At 35.7% G+C, this 19,691-nt stretch overlaps 1 protein-coding gene across 3 annotated transcripts; it reads right to left on the bottom strand.

Annotated features, from left to right (window-relative positions):
• On the bottom strand, positions 1-11,394 carry TSTD3 (thiosulfate sulfurtransferase like domain containing 3). Of its 3 annotated transcripts, none has more exons than XM_031964486.1 (4): positions 11,349-11,394; positions 1,379-1,558; positions 1,042-1,201; positions 1-715 (listed from the first exon to the last, which is right to left on the bottom strand). In XM_031964486.1, exons 1-4 carry the CDS (start codon positions 11,377-11,379, stop codon positions 649-651), a joined length of 438 nt encoding a protein of 145 aa, XP_031820346.1. In that variant the 5' UTR covers positions 11,380-11,394; the 3' UTR covers positions 1-648. The 3 variants fall into 3 exon arrangements, with proteins under 3 accessions (XP_031820346.1, XP_003769360.1, XP_012404686.1); XM_003769312.4 differs by lacking the exon at positions 11,349-11,394 and adding an exon at positions 6,847-7,136; XM_012549232.3 differs by lacking the exon at positions 11,349-11,394 and adding an exon at positions 6,656-6,889.
• Between the last annotated feature and the right edge of the window lie 8,297 nt (positions 11,395-19,691).

Here is a 19,691-nt window from a genome sequence, read left to right on the forward strand (position 1 = left end):
TAAGGGCTTTCTGCTTTAAACATTTATTAGTCTGTCTGATATTTTAGGAGAAAACCCATTAAATCTCCAAATGGCTGCAATGAAAGGGACATGCCCAAATTAGGTCTCATTGGCACACAAACATTATACAGAAGTTTATTAGTCAAAAATTTATCACAAAATGTCATGGATATGAAAGTTGCTTTTAATTTGTTAAATCTCCATTTCAGAATAACTAGCTAATTATGTTAAACCTTTTCTCTGCACATTGATCTCTTTTTGACAAATGACCTTAAAGCTGAAGTAGAAAGTTTACTTCTTTATTAATTCTCCCTTTTTCCTCTTCCAAAAGTTCAAATTCAGTTTTGAAAAAGACAATATTTGTTTTAAGTTCTTAAAATGTATAAGTGGAATTACTTTTACTATTATACATCTACAATTCATTAGGTCTTTCATAAATTATCTTGGCTGATGTTTATAACAACCTCAAGGAATTACAGAAAATATCATAATACATATTTTACAAACCAAGATGTTGGATCAAAGAAGATAAAGTGAATTTTCTCAGGTTACACAATTAGAACTAGAATACCCAGATCTATATAACATAATTTACCTGTAAAATAATTTTCAAAACAGTTAATTGGGATTTCAAAATTCATTGTCGTGTCATTTTTTCTTCTCTGGATATTCATAGCTTTCCCATTCTTTCCAACCTCCAGGATAGTGCCGAGCACTGAAAATAGACATGGAACAATAACTACTACTGACATTGTTATTAAACAATAATATTTATGGGAGAGAAATGACATATAACTACCACCTACATCATCACAAGGTCTTTTCATATCACAAGAACCAATAAATGGGCTTTTAGCTTGTGGTAAATCATACTTATATGATGAAAAAACTGCATAAATTAAAAAGTAAATCTTTACCCATCATACTATTGCCAAAATAATTATAGGAAAACTAATGTAAATCCCAGTTGAAAATTAATTCATCTGAAACGATGAATTACATACACATTTTAGAGTCAGCTCTGCTGCAATATTTGTTTACCTTTCATAACCCAATAATAAGGCGGTACTTAGAGCTTTCTTGCTTCTCACTCCTCCTAGACAACAAAACACCAGGTTGTCAGACTTAGAAGGCATATCTTGATTGTACTTCTCTTTGAAGTCTTCTGAATTCATTTGTAGAGCCTGATCTATTTCACCCACTAAAGGAAAACATTCAAGAATTCAAAATGAGTTATAGGGATAATTCACAATGAAAATACCATATAGGAAATCTGCAAAGTCTTAGTGGAGTTTAAAGGTTAAAAATTGCACTAAGATTTTTGGAACACCCTCATCTTAAGTACATTATATTTCATTTTAAGTAAGGCAATACTTACATGGTATATTTAGAGACCCTGGGATTTGTCCACATTGTAGAATTTCCCATGGCTCTCTAACATCAATCAAGAAATTGGATTTGGATTTGGAATGCAGCAATTTTTTCAGTTCTTTGTAGGTGATATTCTGAGAAGCAGCAGTACAGAAGAGATGGTGGCCTCCCTCTGATGATCTCAATTCTAAAAAAATTCCCAAAATATAAATTATTCCAGAATTGTAGACATTGTGGAGAATCTATGAGAAGAGAGTGGCTTTTCAACTAACTAAAGGGGAAAGAATTCCTTATAATAGACAATGTAAAGTGAAATAGTTATCTATAAAAAGTCTTTGAGTTGTATCTCAGATCAGTAATTTCTTAAGTGTAAGGTATTTCCATTGAGGAAATTGTTTGAATTGAGGCACATCAGAAACTTGTCCTTAATTTATAATCTTAGAACTTTGCCCAAGGGCAACCTGTCCATCCATAAGACAATGGATAACAAAGACAGGACTTGTACCAAACTGTTCCTGGCTCTTGAGGTCAATCCTTTAACCATTATACAAAATAAATAAATAATAAATCCTAATGTGAGGCTTTGGGATCAGTTATAAGTGTCCATAATAAATATGATAATATTCACAGATCTCTATGGATAATTTCACAAGTTACTTCAATGCAAATTTACAGTTCCATGCTGTTTCCTCATCTGCATCTACTTTCAAATATCTAAGCCAAATCCCAAAAACTTAAAAGAAATGCTAAAAACTCTCACTGTCAGGATCCAGTTCTATGGAACAGGCCCCCACAATGTTGTCAAAGTTTTATCTTAATTCATTCTCCAAGCATAATTCTGTCAGAATGAAGTCACTACTTTCAAAAAGGGAAACTCTCTACCTCCTCAAAATTAGACCCCTAAATCTATAAGGCAGTCCTTCCAACATCTAATCCACTTTTCTTCTAAACTACAAGACTAAATCTTTACACCTTAAAATATGGTTAAGAGAAATATCCTAACCTCACACCCATGTAAATTAGTTTGGTTTTTAAAATACTGAAACTTTTCAAGATTGCTGATTGGCTCAATATCGATTGATATCACTTCCTGGTGGCTTGAATACAAAAAAACCATGAGGAACTCTATGTAGCCTCACTGTGACTTGAATGAAGATGAACTAAAAAGCAACAGGAAAGGGGAGCTTCATTCAGCTAAATCATCTTGTAGCATTTTTGAATGCTATCTTTATTGTCTCATTCATTCTAATATGGGAAACTAAACTAAAAAGGGATTAGCCTCAAACAGGCAGATAAACTGAATACTAATTTTTATTATCTAGGAACGAAGAACAAAGTCTTAAAAATTATCTAGATTTAGTTTCCTACCCACTAATGAAATCATTCCAAAGCAAAAACAAAACAAATAAAACAAGTTTGTTGGTTAATTATTGTCAGCAGCAATTATGTCTCACTATCTCATCTGATCCTCTTGACAACCTGAACATAAGGGAGGAAGATATCATTTATTAAATTCCTTTTTTAAATTTATGGTTCTATTTTTAAGTATGCTTCCACCCCTCTAATCCCTTTCAGTATTAGCTAGTTGAATGCAAGGGAAGTTTTAGAAGTCATTCTAAGAGCAATGAGTTTTGGAAACAACTAAGATTTAAAACTATTGTGATCTGCTATCCACATGCAGGGAAAAAACTATGGAGTCTGAATGTGGAGTCAAAGACACTATTTTCACTTTTTATTTCTCATGGTTTTTCCCTTTGGTTCTAATTCTTCTTTCACAACATGACTAATATGGAAATATGTTTAATAATATAACATATGTATAACCTTTTTTACATGTTAAAATGTTTACAAGTTTAAATCTAATAGATATAAACATATTTGTACAATTATCTTGCTGCATAAGAAAGATCAGATCAAAAAGGAAAGAAAATGAACAAGAAAACAAAATGCAAACAAACAACAAGAAATGAGAATGTTATGTTCCACACTTAGTTCCCGAAGTTCTCTCTCTGGGTGTAGATGGCTCTCTTCATCACGAGATCAGTGAATACATATATAATCTTTATCATATTGCTTTTTGTCTTGGGAAGGGGAGGAAAAGAAAAGATGGAGGAAAAAATGAAAATTAAAATCTTGTAAAAGTAAATGCTGAAAACTGTATTTACATATAATTGGAAAAAATAAAATTCTATCAAGTGGGAAAAGAAACCTATTGTGATTTCCTAGCATTGACATTCCTTATCAAAGAGTCCATTTGTCATCTATAGCACTGAAAAGCTGATTGGCCTCTTTCAAAAATGTGTTTCTAATCTTAAAGTTTTACCTTTCTATAAAGAGGGCTCTAATGACTAAAAAAAAAGTGCACTATGCCAATGCTTCTATAGGACAATTTGCCTTGATGGTCAAATTATTCTTGTTATTTGATGACTCAGAAGGTGAAGGTTGGGGAATAGAATGGAAAAGCATTAACTGCTTATTATGTGCCAAGCATTGGGTAAACAAAAATAAAACTGAGATAACTCACATTCAAATGGCAGACAATACACAAAAAAGGGCTCATTTCATATTCAATGAACATGGTATTGTTCACTGGTAGAAGGAAAGGCCAAATAGTACTTAGGTTCTAGTGGGGAAAGTATCAGGGCAGGTGATGAAGTCCCAAAATCCTTCTTCCAGATGAAAGGAGAGATCCTATGCATTGTGAGAATTAGACAATGGGACAACAAATGTTGGATTATAATTTCTCAACTTTTGCTTTTAATTGTAAAGTTGTGTTCATGATTTAATTCAGAATTATAACCTCTATAATGTTCTCTAGAAATATTTGCCTTACAGAGTGATTTGAAAAATTAAAAGATATGATATTGTCCTTGATTTGTGATTATGAGCCAAAATGAAGTACAAGAATCTAATGCAGTTTTCAAAATTCCAGACCCCCCACCTGGCTTTTTCCCTACTAGAATTGAAACTGGATAATATATATTTATTTTCATTAGGAAAATTCTTTTTCATTAAAATTATTCCATAATTTCTTACAAATTATTATAAAGAACCAACCTTGCTGAATCTACACTTGTCACACAGTTCTAAGAAATCATCAAAAAAATATGAAATTAAAAAGTTTTTAAATTACAAAGTTCAACTTTGTAGTTGAAGTTGTAGTTGAAGACAACATTCTTCGAAAAATATTTTTCATCATGTTATTCAAGCAAGATGCTGACTATGTTTTGATCTGTAAAAGCTACATGAACAAATAAATGGGACTCATGAAGTTTAAGTATTCACATTTGTTGATATATGTTGCCTTCTATTAATATTAGTTTTTTAAAAATTGAATAATGTTGCAAAATTTATTTGTGCTATTTCAATATATTAGCTAATGTTTATATAATTTACTATGTGATAGGCTAAGTGTTTTACAAAGGTTATCTCATTTGATCCTCACAACAAAGTTGAGAGGTAGATACTACTATTATCCCCATTTTGCAGTTGAGGAAACTGAGGCTAGCAGAGATTAAGTGACTTACCTAGATCACCTATCTGGAAAATGTATGAAACCAACTTTGAACTCAGATTTTACTGACTCCAAGCCCACAACTCTATCCACTTTGCCCCCTAGCTGGCATTATTATAAAGAAAAAATAATTATATATCTAAAAAGCTTTAGGAGCTTTAACAGTATGATGGTATTTTCTTTTCAGAATAAATATGGTATTTATTTCATTGATACTTAGGGAACTCTAATGAAGAATGCCTCCCACCCCTCTATGCAAATTAGCATCTGCTCTGCAACTTAAAAAATTATAGAGTCAATGTGTATCAGAAGTGAGCAATGAACCCAGTCTTTTTTGATTCCTAGGTCATTTCTTAATCACCTTGTTGCCTCCAGGGTAGCATATGAGCAATAACTGATCACTCAACAAATACAAATTAGTCACCTATGTGCTAAACATTGTGCTTCCTGGAGTCAGGAAGACCAGAGTTCAAATCTAATCTTATATATCTCCTGGTTATGTGACCCAGAGCAAGTCACTTAACTTCTGTCTGCCTCAATTTCCTCAATTGTAAAATGGAGTTAATAATGGCACCCATCTCCCTGTGCTGTCCTGAGAATCAAATGAGATACTAATTTAAAATGGAGCTTAGCACAGTGCCTTAACAAATGCTTGTTTACCATTTTCCTACCTAAAGGCTAGTAATTCAAAAACAAAATAAAATTGTCCCTGTCCTCACAAAGCTTACCTGGGGAGCAGGCAGGAAAGAGGGAGAAGAGATATATAAAAGTATGCTAAAATAAATAAATACCAGATAATTGGGGGTAGAAGGAAAGAAAAGGATTCACATATAGAAGGTGGCCTTCACCTGGATTTTTAAGAGAACAATCTAAAAGGCAGAGACAAAGTTCCAAATTCTAGGCCTGGAAGATGGGATTCTTTTGTTAATGATTTAAAAAAAAAAAATTAAACTTGACTTATCTTTTTAGTATAGTTTGATTTATTGACCCAAGCCCTTAAAATAACAATTTCCTTCCCTTTTCACCTCCAAAAAAAAATATCTCTTCTCCCCTCACCCCCCATCTTAAACAACTGGTAATTGCAAGGGAATATGTGAAAAACTGCTTTCCCAAAGCACAAACCTAAGAAATTTCTGAGAAATTAATCAGGTAAAATTTTAAAGATTCTGGCTGGCAGCCTCAGTCTGCAATCCACCACTGCGCTGGCTTAGAAAAGTGCCAGATCTGGTGTAGGAGAACCTAGGCCCCTTCTCCCAGCCCTGCTACTTCCTAGTTACATGAACTCAAATACTTCACCTTAGTTTCTCAGGGCCTCATCTCTAAAATGAAAGAGGCTTGTCTAGATGGTTTTTCTAACTCTACATCTGGGATCCAATAAACAATCGTTACAAACCTATAAGCTCTTTAGAGACTGATATAGCAGTGCTTCTGGCGACGCTGAAAAAAAGGATATTCAAGTTTTGCTTTATTTACAACGGGAGAACCAAAGTCCAAACCAACCAAAAGTGACAAAGACAAGACAGCCTCGGCCTGTAACCACCTATCTTAAACTGGAGAGGTAGAATGTGGCTAAAACCTTGCAGTGCCGTTATCAGTCTCTAATGTCAGAGAAGAGGGAGTCACTTCGTTCTGAATTAAGGCCAAAACTGCGACCATGATCCCGCCTCCCTCCTCCCCCTAGTAGAGGCTGTAGCCAAAGTCATTTCTGCGGTGCCCAGGATTTACCCTCTGTGCGCCAAGGACAAACTGAGGCCTCAGCATTTTATTTACCCTCTTCTCTCCCCAGTGCACATCTCCGGAGCGACCCCCGAAGCCGGGGATTCCGCCCACTTGGCTGGGGGAAGGTAACAAGCTCTGGGTTTCTTCCTGCTTTCGAAGCCAATCCAACCGCCTCCCCTGGTTCTAGAGTTGGTGGGTCCATCCTCCGGTCACCAGCTCTCACATCCCGATCGGGTACTCACCCCTCCAGGCGGCCGCCGAGCCGGGGGATGTCCCGGGCGCCAGAGAACCGCGAGCGGGGGTTCGCCAAGCCCCCGAGCTTTGGCCAGCGCTGGCCGCGCTCCGTAACAGCCACAGCGCCCTCGAGGACACGGCCATGGCCCGGCGTCTCCACGAGGTGCACACGGACTCGCCCCGCACGTTCTGCCCGGCTCGGTAGGTCTTTTCCCCCCAGAGTGAGTTATCTAACCCTCGCCCGCTCCCACCGGCGCTCTCCGCCTAAGCCGGCCCGGCTCAGCCTCCGCTTTAAGAGGCGGTGCCACGGTTTCATCCCCACCCTTTTTTTCTCCACTCCGCGCTTTCCGCCCAGTGCCCTGCCCAGGCCCTGTTCTAGGGCGAGAGTGGGCATCTTCCTAGTTATTGTATCGGTCCTTGCCTCCCCCTACCCCCAATAGCATAGGTTCAACGAGCTAGAGCCGAAAGTATCCTCAGAGACCATCTAATCCATTCTCCCTCTCGTTCACAGATCAGGAAACTGAGGCCCTGAGTGGTTGATTCTTTGCCTAAGTAGGATGGGAAGCAAAAGATGTGGCATTTAAACCCAGGTCTTTGGGACCCCAAAATTAATATGCTTTTATTATTTTATACTTGCATTAAAAAATTGACATGAGCATTTCCATATGCAAAGAACAGAAAAGGGTTTGTACATCATATGGAACTACAAATTCTCCTTTCGGATACTTTTTTTGGGCCTGATTGTTGATAGTTTCCTCCCCTTGAACACTTACCTGTGCCTATCCTTTGACCATTTATCAACTAGAGAATGGTTTTTGTTTTTATATATTGAATAAATTTCCTATATCTATATTATGGCTATAACAACCTTTCCAGAGAATCTTGCTGAAGAGATATTCTCCTATTTAATTGTTTCACTTCTAAATTTGTTTGCAATAACTTGATTTATGCATAAACTTTTCCTATTTATGTATTCAAAATTATCCATTTTATTTCCTGTGATTTTCTCTAATCTTTATTTGGTCAGGAATTCATTTCCTTTCCAGGGTGATGAAAAGTATCTCTCTCTCTACTCTCTGCTCTTCCTTAGATTATTGTATTATATAATGTCAGATGTTGTTTTAACCTAATTTCTATCAAAATAATTTCCATTTTTCCCAACATTAAAAAAAAATAGTAAGTCGTTACCCCTATATTTAGGGTTCTTGTGTTTTGTTTTGTTTTTGAACATTCTGTTTCAATTGCAACAATGGTTGCAAAAAACTAGAAACTAAGGGAGTGCTTGTCAAGTGAGGATTAATTAAAGAAATACTATATGAATGTAATGAAATACCATTGTGCTCTAAGAAATGATACAAGGAATTGTTTCCCAGAAACTTGGGAAAACTTGCATGAAATGATGAGAAGTGACTATAACCAGAAAAATAATAGCTTCAGTGTTTCTAATACTTCTACAAGCAAACTTGTAAATTTGTTATATTTATTGCATATCTTCTGGTAAGTAGTAGCTATGGATTGGTCCACGTCAGCCCTACCCACTATTGCTATGGCCTCCACCCTGGGGCCTCCACCCTTGAGACCTGTTGTTGAGTCCAACTTTCTTAAGACTTTGCCAAGCAGAAAGCTTTTGAGAATCCTGATACAGGCTGAGGAGCAGCCCAAAGTCATGGATGCTACCATATTTATGTATTTCTTAATCATTTAACATATAAAAAAACTGTTAACTTTTTTCCACCCTGTGGCAATTGGGGTTAAGTGACTTGCCCAGGGTCATACAACTAGGAAGTGTTAAGTGTCTGAGGTCACATTTGAACTCAGTCCTCCTGACTTCCCGGCTAGTGCTCTATTTTTTTTTTTAAATTTATTTAATTTATTTGTTTTATTATTTATAACATATTATTTATTTTTTATTAGGTTCCTGTCTTTGTGTATGTCACTAATGAAGTTTTGATCATTTTGTCCCAATTCTATTTTCCCCATAAGCTGTGGATTTTATTGCTTGATTTTGCATAGCACAGTACTTTTTGCTATAGAACTGTCTAAATGTTAAAAAAAATTGAATTGACATAAGGGTTTTGTTGGATGTGGGAGGGAGAGAAAATACATTTTTATTCACTGAAAAAATTTTAAAATTGCTACCATGTTCATTTGCTTCTGGATCTTGTGTGCCTAATCTATTCTGCTGATAAACTTTTAAATTTTTTTAAATGAGGACTTAAATAGTTTTGATACTGCTTTGTAGTATAATTGCAGAAACTGGTAATGTAGGGCTTATTTCTTTCCTTCTTTTTCTTTTGCTTATTCTGTTGTTATTTTGAATGTAATTTATTTTTTATCACTTATTGCTCTATTTTGTGGGTAACAAGAGATAGCAAGGCTGATTTTTTTGTAGGTTTATTATATATCCTTTAAATTTGCTGAAATTGTAAATAATTGGTTCAGTTACTTTAAAAAAAGACCCCAAAACAAGTCTCCCTATGTCACCTAGGATGAAAATACAGAGCCACTCACAGGCCAATCCCATGGGAACATTAATATGCTTAGTTTCTGATCTAAACCTATTCACCCTTCCTTAAACAATTTAGTAATCTCTCAGCCCTAAGGTTCTGTACAATTTGCTGAGATAATAAGGAGCAAATTCTGTGAAATCAGCATAATGATATAATCAGAAGAGATTGACAGAACTGTAGAATTGGGACCATGTGGAATGTAGAAGATTTGCTCTTCTGTATGTTGTGGGGTTAGGTTTTTTTTGTTTGTTTGTTTGTTTGTTTGTTTTTGCCACATATGTTTTTTATAAGTTAGGTCTTCTGTGGGAACACATGTAACATATATTCTCTGAGTATGTCTATTCTTCCCAATGATAATATATTTTTAAAAGAATACAGCCTAGCTTTTGGAAGGAGATGCTTTAGTGCTACTTTCTTTACTTTGTAATATTTCATTATAAGCCATTCCAATGAACTAATCATGTACTCTGGCAGATTAGTAAAGGAGAATACATTGCTGGGGACTTATCTGCCTGGGCTATGAGTTAAAGTATAGACTCAGAGTATTTTGAGCCTCAGGTAACCTTGCCTAGAGAATCCAATATGTTAGTTGGGGAATGGCTCCAAAGTCTATGAATGAAATGTCAAGAAAACCTGAAGTAAAAGATCTCTGTTATTTGCTACCCATAAGAATGTATAGCATTTTTTAAATTCTCAGATTCCATATTTGTATAATAAGGGGACTAAATTAGGTTATTTCAAAAATCCTTTCTACCTCTGATTTTATGATATAAAGAAAGGGTTCTTAAGCTTTTTTTTCCCCCCTTAGGTGATAGAGACCCTTTGGAAGACACCTATGGTCCTATCTCAGCAGAATGATTTTGGGAGGAATAAAATAAAATACACAGGATCACAAAGGAAACATGTTATGTATAAATAATTGTATAGTTTTCTTCATTTAGTTCACAGATTCCTTAAAATCTCACTGTGAATTCCAGGTTCATCAACCATTCTGGAAATCAATTTGGAATAATATATAAAAAGAAACTAAATAGTGGGGACTCTGACCCACCATAGCTAAACCATTGTTAATTCCATGTCCAGAAAATACCCAAGAAAGAGGAAAAAATTTCCATTTGTAAAATTATCCAGAATTAATATCTATAATAAAACTTATGGTCATCAATAGCAAATAATAGGCCTATAGTCTAGGCACATAGTATCAAATAAAAATGGAGTCACTAATCCATACATAAAGATCCTCATGGGCCACATAGTGACATATTTTAAAATGTAATATTATTTATGTTCAAAAATATTTTTTAAAATCCTATTATATATTTCCAAATTACATTTTAATTGGGTTCAGGTCAAGGGTCACATATTTGACACCTCTGGGTTAGTGCAATAGAGTGACAGTGACTTATTCATATATATTTTAAGGTTTACAAAGTACATTCCTTAGGATAACCCTCTAAAATAGATAGTGTTTTCAAAATTATATTATTATACCTATATTTCAGGTGAGGTAATGAAGACTCAGAAAAATGAATCAATTTTACCAGGATCACTTCGCTAGAAATTGTGAGAGCCAAGAGTTAAATGCATACGTAATCTAATCATCAAGGAACAAGTTTTTTCTATTTATATTACACACCCTTCAAATCTATTAAGTTATCATATATATTATATGTAGTACTGAGAGATTTAAGAAACAAGCAAAGCTCCTGGAAGAATGACAAAATAATTCATGTTTTGAAAATAAGTTGCTATGAATTCAGGAGAATTTTTCTTCTTTATCTTATAATAAGTAAGTTAGAACTAAGTAAATTTTAATAAAGTTTACGATTTCTTTGCTTATTTTTAAATTCTTCCTAACATTTATTAATGTGTGTAGTTTTTTCTAAAATCTGTCTTGCTAATATTTTAATTTCTGTATTGCAGCATCAATAATTATACATTTTATTTACTAGTTTTATGTCCAGTTACACATTTTAAAGATTAAATAATTTATGAATTACCTGGTGTTTGGCTGCACTCTCTGTAATTCATCTCAGTTTGCTTCAACTTTGCTCTCAGATTTCATCACACACCTTGGGATCTTTTATTCTCAAATGATATCATTCAACTCCATCCATGGGTTATAGATTTACTCCTGGGTAATATGTATACAAACAACAATAACACTAGTTACCTATAATGCTGGTATAGAGCTGTAGCTTCTAATACTTTGATTCTGATTTTAAATCTAAAGATTTAGATTTATTGCAAGATTGGTTAAAGAATTTAAAATCCTTGATTTGATTAAGGCAACCTAGACCAAAAAAAAAAAACAAAAAACAAACTATATTAACTAAAGAATTTAAAAAAACACAATCTTATTAATATTATAAAAAATGCACAAAAATATGTCTAATCAGTAACTACTGAATTGTAAATGTATCTCTAATTATAATATGGAGCTGTTACTAACAACTCTCACTCTCAGAACCTCATCCACCTGTGAGAAGAATAATGATTTCCCAGCTTCTCTCTCCACATACCCAAAGGAATGACTTTCCCTTTGTCAGCACCTCCACTCTGCTCCTGGGTGGAGCCTGGGACTTTTCCCCTGAACCTGCCTTTCACAAAAGGAAAGCAGTTGCCCTAGTCCATAGCTCTGAGAAAACTGATGCAGATAGTCTACATAATTCTAAGGGAATTCTTTAACCTCCATCCACCAGATTACTATTGATCCAATTTTGTGCCTGGGTTCCTTTTTCATCCAGATAATTTTAATCTTTTCTCTTGTTTGGCTGAATTATAATATTATTTATCTATCGATATAAAGCTTTTGTTTGTCTTGTGTTCCAAATTGGTAATCACATCAATTAGAATGAGAATCTCCTCTATTTGCCTCCAACTCTACCATTTATTTGTTTTTTAATCCATGGACATATACACATGGACTCAGTTTGAATGATATCTTAAGAGAAATTGATTTCTTTTTTAGATGATGAAGTCAAGACTGACTTTAAAAAAAAAAAAGAAAGAAAGAAAAAGTTGTGAAGACCGTGTATTTTAAAATCAGCCGAGTCAGGAATTCAGGTTAGGGGAAAATCGTCAATCTTTATTCTCAGTGAAGAAAGATCCGAGGTTGAAGGGAATAGGCGATAGTAATGTGTGCAGCTGAGTCAAGAAGCTAGCTAGACCAACAACCACACCACCAGCAGCTACAACCATGGAACCCAGGCTCAATCTCTCCTCGCCTCTCTTCCTGTCTCTCTGCCTCCACCCACTAAAATCGTCATATCCTATACAACACATCAGGACTTGCACAGAGAGTGGGCGGGGCCATTCTTTATCCAAGCATGTATATTAATAGAGTGTAGTCCAATTACTATTTAGCCTCACATCTATGGGAAGTCTCTCTCTACTGCACTTTTCAGTCACCAAAGAAATTCTCCTAGAGTATAGATCTGACCATGTCATCTCCATTTCCATCCCATTTAATAAACTCCTGTGGCTCCTGTTGATTCCCAGATCAAATACAAAAGGTTCTGTCATTCAAAGCCCATGATAACTCAGCCTTTTCCCACTATTCCAGTTTTACAGCTTACTTTTCACCAGGTACTCTGATGCAATGACACTGGCCTCCTTGCTGTTTCATGAACAAAACATTACATTTTTCTGCTCCAGAATTTTCTATGGCTCCATGCCTGGAATGTTCTCCCTCTATATCTCTGCCTACCGGCTCCCTTGATTTCTTTTTAAGTCCCAAGTAGAATTTCATGTTCTATAGTCTTTATCAACTCCTCTAAATTTTACTATGTCTAGAATTCCCTAGGAAATGGGCTCATGGGAAAGGCATGGGAATTTCTTCATGAGCAAGTTCTCTAGGTCCTAAATATCATGAAAAATGAAATCCTGGGGACTTCTCATCATATAAACTATAACACCAACATAAAATAATTCAAAATCATTAGTCCTATAAAATAGGTGAACTTAAGAAAAAAAACCAGCTATTTTCTTTTTAATTTTTTTCATTTATTATCCTCAGTTATATATAAAGCTACATTGGGGGGGGGGTTTATACATGTACATTCATTTTTCACATATTTCCATATGAATCGTGTTGTGAGAAAAAAATCAGATCAAAAGGAAAAACATGAAAAGAAAAAAAAACAACAGAAGGAAAAAACTGAAAAAGGCATGTGTTGATTTACATTCAGTCTCCATAGTTTTCTCTCTGGATATTGATGGTGTTTTCCATTCAAAATTTATTGAGATTTCTTTGGATCACTGAACCTCTGAGAAGAACCAAATCTATCATAATTGATCCTAGAATAATCTTGCTGTTGCTGAAATACAACTATTTTCAAGAAAGTATTAAAAACTAAATATGCTACTAACTACAAAATTAACTGCAAAATAACTCTCAAATATAGAGATTCAGTTTGAACCAAACTCAATAAATATTCTATAGAAAATTAAGAATCTAATAGTAGAGTTCATAAAATATACTATTCTAATCTTTAGTTTGGTCTTCCACAATCCTCTGCAGTTGTGAAATTTTGAGACTCACTTAATACTGGATGATTTGGGGCTTATGCAGAGTTTCTCAATGCATCAAAGACTAGAAAAGGATTTAGGAGAAACTTCTTATTAATTTTAAAAGTCAACAGAATACCAAGGCAATGTAGTTTAGTTGCAGAAGTTTATTTTCAAGACATTGCATAGAGTGTTTAAGATTTATTGGAAGTATCCATGAACATTTTAATAGAAGTTAAAATTAATAACTCATAGATCAGTAGTTTTCAAACTTTTGTTCCCAGCATCTCTTTATATTAATAAAAATTTATTGATCTGTCCAAAGAGTTTTTGTTTATATGTGTTATAATTATAGATATTTAATATATTAGAAAAAATTAATTTTGAATTTGTAGACCCTCTGAAAGGGTTCCAGACACTCCCATATTCTCTGGACCATCACTGTCATAGGTAAATATATGCATCATACATTCAAATATATTTAAGACCCCACCAAAAAAAACCCTCAAAATAATAATTGACACATGGCACTTTACAGTTGTTTTAGAGTTAACAAATATTTAATTTTATTGACCTTTTTTTTAACCCTGATCCTTCTTGACCTCTCTATAGCATCTGACAACTGTTGATTACTTTCTCTTTCTAGATGTTCACTTTTAAGTTTTTAATGACTGCTCTCTTATTACTCCTATCTGTCCAATCACTCATTCTTGATCTCTTTTGTTGATTCCTCATCGTGTCACAGACTTTAACTCAAGCTTGTGCCTTGGACCTCCATTTCTTTTCACTCAATACTTGAATTCCCCAGCTCCTGTTAGTTCAAGTATCAAGGCCATGCAGATGATACCCAGGTTTATAGATAGCTTTAGTCTCTCTGCTGAGCTAGTCATACATTCCCAACTGTCTCCTAGGTCTCTCAACCTGTCTTATTGGCATCTTAAACTCCACATGTCCAAAACAGAACTTATCTTTCCCCCCCCAAACCACCTTTTTAAACTTCCCTGTTACTATTGACAACATCACTACCCTTCCAGCCACCCCATGCCCAAAATTTCGTTGTCAATCTCAAGTCTCTCACTCTCACTTGGCTGACATTCCCAAAACTGGTTCTCCATAGCATCTCTGGTGTATCTCCCCATCTCTCCAGTCATGCAGGCACAATCCTAGTTCAAACCCTGGTAATGTCTCACTACTTCAATAGTCTTCTAATCTTTCACTCAAGTGCCAAAGTGATATTTTTAGGTCTGACTATGACAGCTCCTTGCTCAAAGAACTTTAGTTGTTCCCTGTCACTTGAAGGATCAAATATAAGCTCACCAGTTCATTGTTTAAAGCTCTTTATCACTTGGCCCTTTCCTAACCTTTTTAGCCTTCTACCATACTCCCCTGCATGCACTGTGTTCCAGTTCCAGTAGCCCATTCGCAATGTTTGAAAATGGTACTCTATCTTCTCCATCCCATCAACTTTGCCTTTTACTTTCCCTGACTTCCTTTAAGAGTTGGTCAAATCCCACTTTCTACAGAATGACCTTGCTGCTCTCGGCTCCATCTCCCTCCAATTACTAATGCCCTTTTAAAATATTACCATAATATATTCTGTATATATTTTCCATGTACTTGGAAATTTATACATTTTCTCCCCCATTAGAATGGGTTTATGCAAAAACAAGAATCAATTTTTTTTGTGTGTCTCCAGGACTTAGCTTAGTGCCTGGAAGTATTAAATACTTAATAAATGCTGCTAACTGATTTAATTACTATTATATTTTCTATAATCGATGCTATCTGTCGTTCTACTTTTTCTTACACGCATAAGGATATGGTTTTACTTCTTAGAATTTTATAACTTAAGGTACTAACTTGTAGTTTTTATCCTGAGATATAAACTAATCAGTATTTCATTCAACAGAATATATATATAGTATATAATATATTCTCTCTATCCATTATGGAAATACTGCTGAAATTAATGTCTTGTTTTCTATGAGTTAACCTTGCCAGGCAGGTGCACATTAAACACTGAGTAAGCCATAGAATAATGCTGAAAAGAGCCAATTAGGAGTCTGCAATAAGTCACAGTCTTGTTCACTGCCAGATACTTTTATTAATGTTTGCTGGCTGACATTGCTGAGCACTTCTTACCCCTTCCTCAAAAAAAACCCCAATCAAACTTATCCTAAATCAGCCTTGTAGTCACCTATTCCTGCAAAACATCCTGTTTCTATGTCTATCTGTTCTCAGGAAAGATTGTCCATTCCTTTCCTCAAACTTCAACTGAAATTCCCTTTGTGGTTTCCAAATATAGGTCTTCTTTGCCTTTCCTGGGCATTCCCTATACCTTGTCCTGAAAGCCTTGGCACTAGTATCTGATTTTCCTCCTAATAAAATTTTTCTGCTTTCAACCCAGCTTGGACTCCTTCACATTTTGAGGGAGGGGTTTCACTGGACTGACAATACATATATATATAATAGGAGTTGAAGCATGCAAGGAATGGGCCTATAGGTCCTAATGCAGGTAGTGTGCACTAGCACTTCATAGGAAACTCAGAAGGTAGCCTCCAAAATTGGACACACCCATCTTGGTATTCCTGTTTGGTCACCAATACTTAGGAAAGAAATATAAAGCAGAGGAAGTAATTTGTCAAGATCAGTCTCAGGCTCACCTGAACAAGATGAGCTGATATCTATTCAGGACTTCTGTGGCCCCTACTCCTGGCAGGACAAGAAGAAAAGAAAGTAGATAGCAAGTTATTCCCATTTAAAGATCCACTAAGCCATGTGCTTTTCCTGCTCAGTAGACAAGGAGATTGCTTCATCTCATATCATGGAATCTTTAGCATTGTCATATTTGTCTCTAGAGTTCCCAAAAGTTTCCTAGGGAAACTCTGGGATGGCCCCTATTAGTCCATTTGCAGAGATATTCTAATCCCTGCTGCATCTCTCTGTTAAATGTAGATATCCCACTAATGCACTATTGATAGAGCCATTCTGGGAAGCAATTTGGAACTAGGTTTCAAAAATCTTTAAACTGTGCATATATATGTATATATATATATATATATATATATATATATATATATATATATCCCCTTAATCTAGGCCTACATCCCTGAAGAAATCAAAAAAACTAAAAGAACTCATATGTACAAAATATGTGAGTAGTCACTTTTTGGAGTGGCAAAGAATTTGAAACTAAGGGGGTATTCAATAAATTAGAAATGGTTGAACAAATTATGGTAAATGAATATAATACAATACTAATGTACTATAAAGACAAATTATTTTGCTGTTATATTGGTAATTATTAAATTGGGACCCAGACTTTTACTTTTTAAAATTTAGAACCTAGCCCTTATAGAAGGTCAATCTGTCTCTGAAGAACAGAGCTAACTGATGTGCTCTTGGTCCAGATCCCACCTAACTAGCAAGTCTTTATTCTTTCCATTAGAATATGGATTCCAATAGAAATGGATTCCCCTGTCTAGATTGCTGAAGGCATTGTTGGAATCTTTACAAACTGTTAAGCCATTGGAGTTGATTTGATCTTAGAAAGAGATATTTTGGGCCAGAACTTGAAACGAGGTACTAAGTGGAACTGATAGAAACAATGCTTGTGTTCACACCTTTAGAGAGCTCATAAGTATCTAAGTACTCAATGGAGTTCACACGGGAGAGTTCAGGGTTTAGAAAGAAACACCGAATTCACACCTCCCTTAGGGCCAGAGAGCACTCTGGGAGATAACCCAGAGTTATCTGCCTCCAGAAAACCTTCACAGCCATTAAGTTTCTTGACCAAGTTCTCAGCAGGAGTTGAATATTCCTAGCCTATAACTTCATTAAATATTCATTAATTAGGATTGATTTTCACTTTTTTATGGTCATTCTCTTTTACAAAAGTATTTAAAGCATGGCCTTTGGTTATCCACTAGCTATCAATTTATTGATTAGCTAGCCTAATCAATAAATTGATTGTTAATTACCAAGAAACTGTCTCTCAACTTTTTTATTCATAACAGTAAGTGATGATAAGGGATATAATTTCAGAGACAACTGTAAACATCTGTTGAACTGATGAAAAGTGAAGTAAATAAAATCAGAAAAATTTATACAATAACTTTGAAAAGATTTAAGAATGTCAGTTAATGCAAGGACCAACTAGGATTCCATAGATTGATGACAAAGCATACTACTCATCTCCTGACAGGTGATGGAATCAAGATACAGAAAAAGACAAACATTTTTGATAGAGCCAATTTGGAAATAATCTCTTTAAAAAATTGCAGGGGAACGCCTTACCAAAGGGGAGGGCGTTATGTGGCTTGAAAGGAGAAAAGAAATGAGAGTAGTGGCTAGGTTATCTTGGAAGTTGGTCTTGAAGTGAATATTTGAAGTCAGTGTAGGCCTTAAATAAACAGAGCAGAAAAGGAAGGGCATTCCAATATCCTGAGTTACTTTATAGTCTTATTGGTGGCTTATTATCTGGCCAAGACATTAGCAGTATAGACAAAGAATTTAGGAAAAAAAAAAAAAGGCTGATAATTTTAAACCGGTTGCAACTTTGAGTGGCAAGAAAAGAAATATTTAGGTAAGTAAAACATTTTGATGAGATCTAGAGATGGGGTACCTAAATGAAATTAGGGTTTAATTGAGGTCTAGTGGCAGGTTTGGGGTACAGGGAGTCAAATAGAGCTCCCCTATAGCCCCTTTGGGTTCAGTGCAAGGATAGGGAGTTAAATGAGGTCTAATAGGAGAGCGGTATGGTAAAGGAATTTATTGGCCTGAAAAACTAGATTGCTAAAAGAGGTTTATTATGGGGTTTGGAAATAAGGTTAAAGCATAGTTAAGGAAAGAGGGCACCAGAAACAGGATTTCAGTGGACAGAGATCCCTGACATGCCAGGCATAAAGCTGACATGTTTGGAACCTAGGCAAAGAGAGGATTTTAGTTTGGCTCTTTTATAATGAGAGATTTAGCTAGAGGGGGCTGTGGGTGGAGTCCCAAGTTGGCTCAGATCTGGGTGGGGCTGGGACAGGCCTGGATCTTCTTTTGGAATTCAAAAGAACCAGGATTTGTGAATCAAAAGGTCCTGAATGGATAATGCAGCAACTAGGAGGGGTCGGGAATCAGAAAGAATGAATCAATTCTTAAAGGGACCCCACCTGCATCAATTTCGTATCTATAAAAGCTGTCTGAAAGTGGGATCGGGAAAGGCTTCCTGTGCAAAGTGAGGCTTGAGCTAACTTTTGAAGGATTCTAAGAATCTATATTAAGAGAATCCTGCAACAATATACTTGGCAAGTAGACAGTCTTGAATGAAAAGCCCTCCAAATTGGGGAGCCCAAAACCATCTCATTCAACTTTTAGACAGCTTCAAATTATCTTGTTTATTGTGTAGATAGATACATAGTTTCCTTCGTCCTCTTTCCTCTTACTCCTTAAGTCATGGAAATTAACAAGGGCCCGGGCGAAAGCACGGAAGCTGGAAATGGACTGCCAAGTTCCAGGAACAGCCTGGTCCAGTTTGGCCAGACAAAAGAGGCAAGAAGAGGAGTGGAAAGGGAGGAAAGTAGGCTAGATAGCCTGACTGTGAAAAAACAAACAAACAAACAAACAAACAAACAACAACAAAAAAAACCCCAGCTCAGTCCACTGCAAAGCTTAATGCGGTTCCATTAGCTCGTCCAGAACACACGCTGGCCTCCTCAGCTTCCGTAGAGCTCATCGGGCTTCACCTTCCCAAGGAAACAAGCCCCCTCGGGACGCGAGGGAGCGGAGCAAGTCGTGTCTCCGCCCCCTCCTCGCTCCCGCCCCACCCCCTGCCCAATCCCACCCCG

This window comes from Sarcophilus harrisii, chromosome 4 (genome assembly GCF_902635505.1).
Source record: "Sarcophilus harrisii chromosome 4, mSarHar1.11, whole genome shotgun sequence".
In the NCBI taxonomy this organism is placed as follows: domain Eukaryota; kingdom Metazoa; phylum Chordata; class Mammalia; order Dasyuromorphia; family Dasyuridae; genus Sarcophilus; species Sarcophilus harrisii.